Source organism: Cebus imitator, unplaced genomic scaffold (assembly GCF_001604975.1).
Source record: "Cebus imitator isolate Cc_AM_T3 unplaced genomic scaffold, Cebus_imitator-1.0 Scaffold169, whole genome shotgun sequence".
Classification (NCBI taxonomy): Eukaryota; Metazoa; Chordata; class Mammalia; order Primates; family Cebidae; genus Cebus; species Cebus imitator.
In genome coordinates, this window is record NW_016107484.1 from 3,979,544 (window position 1) to 3,991,763 (window position 12,220).

The 12,220-nt window shown below is 50.2% G+C and overlaps 1 protein-coding gene across 1 annotated transcript in view; it reads left to right on the forward strand.

Annotated features, from left to right (window-relative positions):
- LOC108315214 (BRI3 binding protein) overlaps positions 1–12,220 on the forward strand; it is a 32,078-nt gene that overhangs the window by 16,157 nt on the left and 3,701 nt on the right. Inside the window, exon 2 of the mRNA XM_017544453.2 lies at positions 2,631–2,733. Within this exon, the coding sequence (XP_017399942.1) occupies positions 2,631–2,733 (103 nt within the window). The remainder of the gene's footprint in view (positions 1–2,630; positions 2,734–12,220) is intronic.

The following is a 12,220-nucleotide window of genomic DNA, read 5'->3' on the forward strand; positions in this document are numbered from 1 at the left end:
TAGTAGAGACGGGGTTTCACCGTGTTGACCAGGATGGTCTCGATCTCTTGACCTCGTGATCCACCCGCCTTGGCCTCCCAAAGTGCTGGGATTACAGGCGTGAGCCACTGCGCCTGGCTGAGATATGTTTCTTTACTCAGTATCATTTGCTGCTGTTTGTTGCTGGCTATGTCCGTCGTTGGTTTCTGTGGCTGTGGAATGGCGCTCCAGTCTGTGAGGAGGTCGTTGTCTGACGTGTCCCTCCCGTTACCTCGTATGTCTGGCCTGCTGGCAGCTTTTTAGTGTAGTGATGCTCTGAAGGAACATGTGCCACTGCCTCAGTCATGGTCCTCAGCCTTGTGTGCTGAGGTGGCCAGTGCTCCTGAAAACTGTCAAGAGCATCACGAGGAGGGCTGTGGAGACAGATGGCTGGGCCCCATCCCTGGAGAGTCTGCAGTTCTGGAAGCTCCTGGGTGATGTTTTTCCTGCCAGTCCAGACACCACCACACTCTGAGAACCACTGAGCTGGGCTGTGTACCGCGACTTGGAATCTCTGGAATACCTCTTCACGGTGGTGGTTCTGATGCATGCTGGTCTTCTGCAGGCCCTCCTCCCAGATCCGCCCCCTCCACCTACCCCTACCCAAGGGAGGGGCAGTCACCTTCTCTCTAACGCAGCGGTCCTCACCTTCCCTTCTCTCTAACGCAGCGGTCCTCAACCTTGTTGGCAGCAGGGACTGGTTTTATGGAAAGGAATTTTTCCACAGACCGGGGCACGGGGATGGTTTCCGGATGATTCGAGCGCATTGCGTTTATTGTGTACTTTATTTCCATTATCATTACATTGTAATACCGAATGAAATGATTATACAACTCACCGTCATGTAGAATCGGTGGGAGCGCTGAGCCTGTTTTCCTGGAACTAGACTGTTCCGTCTGGGGGTGATGGGAGACAGTGGCACATCATCAGGCCTTAGGATCCCATAAGGAGCAGGCAACCTAGATCCCTCACGATAGGGGTCATGCTCCTATGAGAATCTTTTTTTTTTCTTTTTTAGATGGAGTCTCCCTCCATCGCCCAGGCTGGAGTGTAGTGGCACGAACTCAGCTCACTGCAACCTCTGCCTCCTGGTTTAAAGCGATTCTCCTGCCTCAGCCTCCCACGTAGCTGGGATTACAGGTGTGCACCACCACGCCCAGCTAATGTTTCCGGTTTTTGTAGGGACAGGGTTTCACCATGTTGGCCAGGCTGGTCTCGAACTCCTGGCCTCAGGTGATCCGCCCACCTCAGCCTCCCAAAGTGCTGGGATTATAGGCATGGGCCCTGCCACACCTGGCCTAAAATTTTCTCTTAAGGTAAATTAGAGTTGGGTTTTCATTATGTTGCCCAGGCTGGTCTCCAACTCCTGGGCTTAAGCAGTCCTCCCACCTCAGCCTCCCAAAGTGCTGGGATTATAGGCATGAGCCACCATGCCCAGCCTCTATACTGTTTTTTAGGGCTAAAATGTTGGTGTCCTCACAGGTCATCTTGGAGTCAATGCTTCTGTTAGAATACTGGACATCAGCTGGGTGTGGTGGCTCATGCCTGTAATCCCAGCACTTTGGTAGGCCCGGCAGGTGGATCACCTGAGGTCAGGAGTTCGAGACCAGCCTGGCCAACATGGTGAAACCTGTCTCTACTAAAAATACAAAAATTAGACAGGCATGGTGGTGCGTGCCTGTAATCCCAGCTACTCAGGAAGCTAAGGCAAAAGAATCGCTTAAACCTGCGAGGTGGAGGCTGCAGTGAGCTGAGATTGCACCGCTGTACTCCAGCCTGGGTGACAGAGCAAGACTCTGTCTCAAAAAAAAAAAAAAAAGTTAAAATGAGGCTGCACCTCGTATTCACGTTTCTTTAGCCCTATGGTTCTGCAGAGTCACCTGGAGGCCAAATAAAGACCTCAGAGGCCTAGGGTCCTTAAACTGGGCTAGAGCATGGGGCTCTGTCATTACCAGCTTCCTAGAAACAGAAACGTCCATGCTTTAAAAATGAGAGGCCCGCAGGGTGTGGCGCAGTGGTTCACACCTGTAATCCCAGCACTTTGGGAGGGCCAGGCTTCAAGTTGGAGACCAGCCTGGGCAACATGGCAAGACCCCGTCTCTACACAATAGTAGTAATAATAAAGCCTGGTGTGCTGGCTGCACCTGTAGCTACTTGGGAAACTGAGGCGGGATTGCTTGAGCCCAGGAGTTTGGGGCTGCACCGAGCTATCATTGCACCACTGCACCCCAACCTGGGCAACAGCGAGACCCCATTTCTTTAGAGAAATCAGGCAGAGGAAAGCAGAGACCCTGATCAAAGAGGGAGCATGAAAGATAGCAGGAGCAATGGCAGGTGGCATAATGCGGCCTGCAGAGTGTCCCAGCCTCCTTAGATGCCTCGTTCAGCCCTTCCAAGGAAGGGGCTGTTCTGACCAGTTTTTCTTAGCTGGGCTGTGATCAGTGCCCAGTTCAGGTCAGTCCCCTGGACCAGCAGACCACTTGTGTGGCATTCATCATGGGCATGCTAGTTTCCCCTTCCCAGGTATAAACTCCCGAGCTCCCGGTTCCCTGCTTGACTAATGGAGGAACACAGTGGCTTGGTGGGTGGTGACCATTTTCTTGTTTTTGCAGTTCTTGAGCAGGCTGACCGAGAGGTTCGTGCTGGGAGTGGATATGTTCGTGGAGACACTGTGGAAACTCTGGACAGAGCTCTTGCATGTTCTTGGACTTGACGGTAGGTGCGGGGATGGCATTCACGTAAGATGTCATTTTATTTTGGTGGTTCTCAAAGTGTGGAACTGGTACTCACAGTGAGTAATACATGGGAAGGTGGAGGGAGGGCTGGGTCAGTGAGGATATGAATGAAGACTTTATTTTAATAGTCTTATATGTAGGCCAGGCATGGTGGCTTATGCCTGTAATCCCAGGACTTTGGGAGGCCTAGGTAGGAGGATTGCTTGAATCCAAGAATTTAAGACCAGCCTGGACAACACAGTGAGATCCCATCTCTACAAAAAAAATGCATGGCTGGGCGTGGTGGCTCACACCTGTAATCCCAACGCTTTGGGAGGCTGAGGCAGGCAGATCACAAGGTCAGGGGTTCAAGACCAGTCTGACCAACATGGTGAAACCCCATCTCTACTAAAAGTATGAAAGTTAGCCGGGTGTGGTGGTGCACGCCTGTAATCCCAGGTACTCAGGAGGCTGAGGCAGGAGAATCGCTTGAATCCAGGAGGCGGAGGTTGCAGCGAGCTGAAATCGTGCCACTGTACTCCAGCCTGGGCAACAGAACAAGACTCCTCTCAAATAATAATAAAAATAAAAAACAAATGGCCCATCAAAGCGAAGACTTCCCAGATGCCATTTAGAGTAAGGTCCAACTGGGTAGTGCCAACTTGTGTGGCCCTAGGCCAAACACATGGACCGAAGGTAGAGTCTGTGGTTTACCAGGATCCTTAAAAGGAACGACCAGTTATTTAGGTAGAAGAGGATTCCATGGAGATGGAGACACTCACAGAATCATCAGAAGGGCTGAGGGAGAGATGCATGGCCTCAGACACTGCCGAACTGGCCATCCAGGGTTGCAGCTGGTGACACCATTGAGTTCAGGGTCACACACTGTAGTATAACTCGAGCACCAGCAGGCCACTGCTGCTACCACGACAACTAGACTTTGCACGTGGCTGCCGCGACCCTTGCCGTTTCTGGAACCATGCAGATTGGTGGCAACACTTTACTTAATTTTCAAACTCGTATATGTGGTGGGGGGAACTGCAAGGCGGAACTTAGTTTCTGTGCAGCCCCTAGCTGCGAGGGAGTCAGGCTAATGCAGTTCTTAGCTCTCCAGCTTCCGCCATCCGAGAAGGCAGGCTGGGAGCAGGTGTCACCCGATGCTGCACCGGTCTGTCCACCAGACCCACTGCATGGGGCGAGAATCGCCAGGGGAGCTGGCCCCTGGTTCTGTGGATTAGGGCAGGAGGGTAGCGCAGTTTGATAGTGACTAGTTTGATAAGCTAGCCACACACTTACAGCCGGGAAGAGAGCCAGTCATGTGGGCTGAAATGTGCTCCCCACGAATATGTGTTCTAGTCCTAACCCCTGGACCTGAGAGTCAGCCCTTGTTTGGGAATGGGGTCTGCAGATGTGATTGAGTGAAGGGAGATCGTCTTGGATTAGGGTGGACCCTCACCTATGATTGATGTCCTTATAAGAAGTGAAAAATTGCCAGGCGCAGTGGCTCATGCTTGTAATCCCAGCACTTTGGGAGGCCGAGGCGGGTGGATCACAAGGTTAGGAGAACGAGACCATACTGGCCAACATGGTGAAACCCCGTCTCTACTAAAAATACAAGAATTAGCTGGGTGTGGTGGTGCGTACCTATAATCCCAGCTACTCAGGAGGCTGAGGCAGGAGAATCACTTGAACTTGGGATGGGGAGGTTGCAGTGAGCCGAGATTGCACCACTGCACTCCAGCCTGGGTGACAGAGCCGAGACCCTGTCTCGAAATAAAAAAAGGAAGAAGTGAGGCCGGGCGCTTTGGCTCAAGCCTGTAATCCCAGCACTTTGGGAGGCCGAGGCGGGTGGATCACGAGGTCAAGCGATCAAGACCATCCTGGTCAACATGGTGAAACCCCGTCTCTACTAAAAATACAAGAATTAGCTGGGTGTGGTGGTGCGTGCCTATAATCCCAGCTACTCAGGAGGCTGAGGCAGGAGAATTGCCTGAACCCAGGAGGCGGAGGTTGCAGTGAGCCGAGATCGCGCCATTGCACTCCAGCCTGGGTAACATGAGTGAAACTCTGTCTCAAAAAAAAAAAAAAAAAAGGAAGAAGTGGGAAATGGGGACACAGAAACACCAAGAAACATAGGGAGAAGATGGCCATGTGGAGTGAGGGACAGGGACTGGGGGGACGGAGCCACAGGCCAGGGAACACCTGGGCCACCAGAAGCTGGAAGAGGCAAGGCAGGATCCTCCCTTGAACTTTCAGCAGGAGTGTGGCCCTGCCAATACTTGATTTCACACTTCTGGCCTCCAGAACTGCAAGTGGATGCACTTCTGTTGTAAACCACCCAGTCTGCAGTGGTTTGTTGCGGCAGCCAGGGGAATCTATTCTGCCACAGCCCTGTTATGTGCGGAATCTCTCAGCACCTCCCATCCGTCCTTGACACCCCATTTTACTGATCAGTGATGGGGGAGTGAGGTCCACTGGTTCATACCTGTTGACACCCCAGGCCATTCGGAAACGTCTTCAGCCTTGATTTATTGAGTTCAAACTTTAAAAGGCCTTAGGCCAACTCAGCTGCCTCACTGCTCAAAGAATCAGAGGTGTCAGCAGAGCCATTTGAGAGGACACTGTGTACCTGGCAGCCCCGGGGCCACTCACGGCCCCTCCTAGGACTCAGTTGAGTTAACCACCCTCCCCCAGATGCAGCCGCGGCGTGCGATCCTCTTAGCTTCCGTATCCACCACCTGCCCAGATTGTTAAACTCTCCATGTTTTCATCCCCACCCACTGAACCCTGGAGAAACAAACCTGATTGCAGAAAATCGCACGCAGCTTGGAATGAAAGAGTACAGAGTAGGAACAGCCTCCTAATCATATGGGAGAAGCCCAGAATAGAGGCATCCGCAGCGGATCCAGGAGCCTGAATGCCTGCATTCATCAGGAGAGCAGCTGGCGCCTTCCGGAGGCAAGGCAAGCTTGCTTCCGTGTCGTGGCTTTTCTAGCTCTGCTTGACGCGTAAGCTTCAAAGCATCCGAAGCCCTTTGGAATTTGTGTCTTATGCATAGAAGTTTGAGTGTGCAAAATGCTTTACAGGAAACCGTACACCAACGTTGGATATTCTGGTAAAAAAAGAAAAAGGTTTCTGTGAGCACAATCCTGCAATTTCTTTCTTCCAGTGTTTTTTTTAGAGTCTGGTTAAAATGGGAACTCTGTGGCCCAGAGTGGTCTAATAGAAAAAGAATGTAGGGGGGTGGATAGTAAAAAATAAAAATTAAAAAAAAGAAAAAGAATGTGAGCCCCGTAGGTGATAAGAAGCTTTCTAGTAGCCATGTCAAAGAGTAAAAAGAAACTGATAAAATTAATTTTTCTTTTTTTTTCTTTTCTTTTTTCCTTGTTTTGTTTTTTTGAGGCAGAGTCTTGCTCTGTGCCCAGGCTGGAGTGCAGTGGCGCAATCTCAGCTCACTGCAACCTCCACCATCCCAGGCTCAGGTGATCCTCCCATCTCAGCCTCCTGACTGGCGGGACCACAGGTGTGTGCCACCACGTCTGGCTAATTTTTGTATTTTTTGTAGAGATGGGGTTTTGCCACGTTGCCCAGGGTGGTCTCAAACTCTTGGGCTCCAGTGCTCTGCCTGCCTTGGCCTCCCAAAGTGCTGGGATTACAGGCAGGTGCCACCATGCCCAGCTGAAGTTAATTTTAATATGATATTTTAGTTAACCCAACATATTTAAAACATCTCAATTTACAATTAATAGAAAATCATTAATGAGGCATCCCACATTTTTTAGGGTACTAAGGCCTTTGAAACTCAGTCTCTGACACTTAGAGCACATGTCAGTTCTGACCTGTCACACTTCAAAGCGCTCAGCACACAATAGATGGCACAGCCTTTGTCCCCATTCTAGATCTGCTGGCACAGAGCATGTGCCCAGGAGTTGGAGGGATGGCTTAGAAGGATGGATTTAAGGCTTAAGGCTCTTGTGTTCGTCATATTGCTTACTTCCTCTGAAGCCGCTGTGGCTACTTCCAACAAAGTTTCCAATAACGTGGGGAAAATAAATCCTGCCTCGATGCATTGGTGCAGGGCAGGGGCTATGTGGCTCCGGAAACTGGATCCCCTGGTTCCAGATCCCAGCTCTGCCTGGTCCTAGCTGTGGGACCCTAGGTGAGGAGTCCTTATGTGGGAAATGCTGTTTACGACATCAGCAAGGCATGAGGACGGGATGACGGTGTGTGTAGGGTGGTCGGATGGCGCCCAGCCCACGGTCAGTACTCATAAACACTCGGGAGCTTGTGAAGGGGCCCTCGTCCAAAATGCACGTCATTGTGTAGTGCTGGGACCTGCACAATCTCGATTCTCCACACTGAGGGCCGTCTGGCCAGTCACACCCAGAGCCAGCTTCCCCTGCTGCACCTTCAGGGCTTGACAGATGTGCAGGGCTGTAGACAAGCCCATGTGGAGAAGCAAGTCGGCCACCAAAACATTTACTTTTCTTCAGCGGTGCCTGTTGGGAGTTGAATTGTGTCCTCCCATATTCGAGATGGAGTCTTGCTGTCTTGCCCAGGCTGGAGTGCAGTGGCACGATCTCGGCTCACTGCAGTCTCCGCCTCCCGGATTCAAGCAATTCTCGTTCCTCACCCTCCTGAGTAGCTGGGATGGCAGGTACCTGCCACCATGCCTGGCTAATTTTTGTTTTGTTTTGTTTTTGTTTTTTGAGATGGAGTCTTGCTCTGTCACCCAGGCTGGAGTGCAGTAGGACCATCTCAGCTCACTGCAACGTCCAACCCCCGAGGTTCAAGCGATTCTCCTGTCTCAGCCTCCCGAGTAGCTGGAATTACAGGCACCAACCACCACGCCCAGCTAATTTTGCATTTTTAGTAGAGATGGGGTTTCACCATGTTGGTCAGGCTGGTCTGGAACTCCTGACCTCAGCTGATCCACCCATCTTGGCCTCCCAAAATGCTGGGATTATAGGCTTGAGCCACCGTGCCCAGCCTTCTGTTCTTTTGTAGCTACTTGGCCATGGCAGCGCTAGGGAAGTCAGATGGTGCCCCTTTGCTGTCGGGCAGAACGTCCAGGATCACTCGTGTTCTCTTTAGGATTTTGAAAGCGTCATGGAGTGACGTTGCTTTGGATCACCCTTTCCTTGGCACGTATGATGGCTTTTACTGAAGTCACCAAGGGCTGGAAGGCAGGCGGGCATTCTTGTCTCTGGGCATCTTTCCTGGCTGATCACCTGTCTCGGCCCCTTGCTGACATGATGGTGCTTCTCAAAGTATGCTTGGAGGAACCCCGGGGGGGCGGTCCCTGAGACCCTTTGGTTAGGAGGGGTGACTGCAAGTTCCTCTCTTCTCCAGCAGCATGTCTCTGAGGTCAGGGATTTAGTACATACTTTAATTAACTTCCACATATATTGATGCCATGTTAAGATGATGATACTTTGGATATATTGGATTAAACAAAATATTAACATTAACTTCACCTTTTTTGTTTGTTTGCTGAGTACTTGAACATTTTCAGTGACAAACTGACTCACATTTGTGGCTGGTATTCTCTTCCTTTGAATTCAGAAACAGATCAGGGGCCAGGTCTCTTCTAAGAAGCCGTATAGGAAGGAGACAGGCAAACCTTCAAGGCACTGTCACTGTTCTCACCGTGGTTTGTTCTGCTTTAGAAACAGCTGTTTCTCCTGAAAAGTGTTTTGTGTTAACATTGTTTTGGTCAGTTCAGGCTGCTATAAGGAAATTCCTACTCTGTGCGTATCAACAATAGGCATGTTCCTTTGTTGTGTTGTTGTTTTGAGACATCTTACTCTGTTGCCCAGGCTGGAGTGCAGTGGTGCAGTCTTGGCTCACTGCACACTCTGCCTCCCAGGTTCCAGCAATTCTCCTGCCTCAGCCGCCCAAGTAGCTGGGATTACAGGCGTGTGCCACCATGCCCGGCTAATTTTGTATTTTGTTAGTAGAGATGAGGTTTTGCCGTGTTGGTCAGGCAGGTCTCAAACTCCTGACCTCAGGTGGTCCACCTACCTCGGCCTCCCAAAGTTGCTGGGATTACAGGCGTGAGCCACTGTGCCCGGTCTAACAGACATTTTCATTTCTCACAGTTCTGGAGGTGGGAAGTCCAAGAGCAAGGTGCTGGCAGATGCAGGGTGTGGGGAGAGCCCTTTCCCGTAGCCGATGCCTCACTGTCTCACGTGGTGGAAGAAACAAGGCAGTTCTCTGGGACCTCTTTATAAGGCCACTAAACCCATTCATGGGGGCTCTAGCCCCATGACCTGATCACCTCCCCAGGACCCCGCCTCCTAAGACCATCACTGTGGGGGTTAGGATTTCAACATAGGAGTTTTGTGGGGGACACAAACATTCAAAGCCTAGCATTTATAATGGGTTGTTATTTGAAACTGAGTTAAAGATAGCAGTGTTTTAAAATTATTAACAGTGGCTGGGCACAGTGGCTCATGCTGGTAAGCCTAGCACATTGTGAGGCTGAGGCAGATGGATTGCTTGAGCCCAGGAGTTTGAGACCAGCCTTGGCAACATAGTGAGACCCTACACAAAATCAAAACATTAGCTTAGTGGTGCATGCTTTTAGTCCCAGCTGCTCGGGAGGCTGAGGTGAGAGGATTGCTTTAGCCCAGGAGGTAGAGGTTGCAATGAGCTGAGATCTGCCTGGGCTACACAGCAAGCCCTGTCTCAGTCAATTAATCAATCAGACCCTGTCTCAATCAATCGATCAATAATAATTTTTTAAAAGTTAATTAAAAACTAGCTAATTTTCTCCTATGGTAAATATATCAGTAGGTAGGACCCACATAAAACAAAAGCTCTGGGGACTCTTAAGTAATACTGAAGAGTACAAAAGGGCCTTGAGACCAAGAGGTTTGGGAAACACTGGTTTAGTCTCCAGTCTGCAGGGCTGATAGGTATGTGAAAATGCTCACAATCCCTCAGGAAGGCACATGTAGGGAACACACCCTGGCTTCAGGATAGTCCTGCTGACTCCAAGTCTTTAGTCCCAAAGACGGCCACTGTTCACAAGGTCGGACTCTAGACACTGGTCAGGCGTGCGGAGTCTGATCATTTTGGGGACGTCTGAGACGTTCACGCCTTAGGTGTCGTTAGGGACCAGAGGAACCCCAGGGTGAGGCCTCCTGTCCCAGGCCCGCCCTGGGTTTGCACTTGCCTATTCCAGACGGTTGTGTCACACTTCTCCCCACCATCCTCTCTGTCCCCAGATGCCTAGAGTTCATTGTGCCTAAGCTGTTGGATCTCAAAGTGACCCACAGATCAGCAGCAGTAGCAGGAACCTCCTTGGCAAACTTGTAAGAGGTGCAGATTTGGCTGGGCATGGTGCCTCATGTCTGTAATCCCAGCACTTTGGGAAGCCAAGGCAGGCAGATGGCTTGAGCTCAGGAGTTCAAGACCAGCCTGGGCAACATAGCGAGATCCCACCTGTATTCGTTGGTTTCCACACTGCTAGAAGGAACTACCTAAGGCTGGGTAATTTATAAATAATTAGAGGTTTAATTGACTCACAGTTCCACATGGCTGGGGAGGCCTCAGGAAACTTATAATCATGGTAGAAGGCAAGGGGGAAGCAAGGCATTTCTTACATGGTGGTAGGAGAGAGCAAGAGCGAGGGGGAAACTGCCAGGCACTTTTAAACCATCAGATCTCATGAGACTCACTCACTAGCATGAGAACAGCATGGAGGAAACTGTCCTGTAACCCAATCGCCTCCTTCCAGGTCCCTCCCCAGACTTATAGGGATTACAATTCAAAATGAGATTTGGGAGAGAACACAGCCAAACCACATCACTGTCCCTATAAAAAATAATACAAAAATTAGCTGGGTGTGGTGGTGCAGGCTTGCACTCCTAGCTACTTGGGAGTCTGAGATGGGAGGATCGCTTGAGCCCAGAAAGTCAAGGCTGCAGTGAGCCGAGATCACACCATCACACTTCAGCCTGGGTGACAGAACAAGACCCTGTCCCTGCCACCCCCCCCAGAAAAAAAGGCAAAGAGTCTTGGACCCACCCAGGACCTACTGAATCAGATGCCCTGGGGGTGGGGCCCAGCCACCTGTTTCCTAAGCCCTCAGGGGGTCCCTGGAGAAATCACTCAAGTTTGAGAACTGCTTGTCTAAATTAAACGCTTGGGATATAACTCTCCGTGAGCTTGTTCAACACCACCGTGAGGAAACAAACAGTTGCAGCGTGTGGGACTCCTGCAGGAAAACCATTCTGGAAAAATCAGAATTCAGAATTTCAGTGTTTCTAAATATCATGGGTCTCGTCTCGATTAACGGAGACTAAAGTGATAGTGAAAGCAGAATGTGAATTCTGGGTCCTGGTGAGCGTCGGAAGGAAACAGCTATAAATATATTCCTGGGTAACTGGGAAGTTCAAGGGTTACTATATGGAATTTGTTTGTTTGTTTGTTTAAGACAGAGCATCGCTCTGTCACCCAGGCTGGAGTGCAGTGGCATCATCTTGCATCGCTGCAACCTCTGCCTCCTGGGTTCAAGCGATTCTCGTACCTCAGCCTTCTGAGGAGCTGGTATTACAGGTGTGTGCCACCACACCTGGCTAATTTTTGTATTTTCACTAGAGATGCGGTTTCGCCGTGTTGGCCAAGCTGGTCTCAAACTCCTGGTCTCAGGTGATCCACTTAACCTTGGCCTCCCAAATGCTGGCACGAGCCACCACGTCCGGCCTGGAATTGTTACTATTCTTTGAATGATGATAGCATTACGTTTTGAGGTGAATGAAGTCTTTTTTTTAAAAGTTTTTAGTTTATTGATCTCGTGAAAAAGCCACAGCAGCCGCGGACAGCATCCTCGTAGCGCCTTTCCGCCTTCAGCTTCCTGCCAGCGCCAGCGTCGGCCTTCGCGTCCCCCTGACTTGCTTCGTTCTGTTCCTGTGTCCCTTCCATTGCTCTTTTGAGGTCTCTTCCTCTCACGCAGGCCGCGTCTTGCACGTCACGTTGGGTTCCTTTTTCTTTGCGTAATCCGGGGAGTCACCAATCATGCCAAAGTCCGTTGTCCCGCCACCACCAAGACGAGTTCTGAATCCAAATACAAAGATGACATCCAGGGTGGGCTTGAACATTTTGGCAGGTTTTTCCCGAATTCTGTCTTAGGCACTGTTGCCTTTCCGGGGTGAAGGACATCAGTGACCGTTTGTTTCCTCTGAAGTAGTCGGTTGGTCATGAACTTGCTAGTGTGGATAGTTACCGTGTCATTCATGATGGCGGTCTATCCTCACACAGCCAGGGAGGAAAAGAAAAAGCTGAATGATGTCTTTATTCTCAGAAGATGCATGATGAAGTGTGATGTGTACATCTTTCAAATGGGTTATTTTTAAAAGCATGTAAACAGAGAAAGCATTTGGCATTAATAATTGTTCAGTCTAGGTAGTTTCAAAAGGAATATTCTGTTCTTTTAACTTTTTTGTTTGAATTTCCTTAAGTCAGGCACACAGAGGATGCTA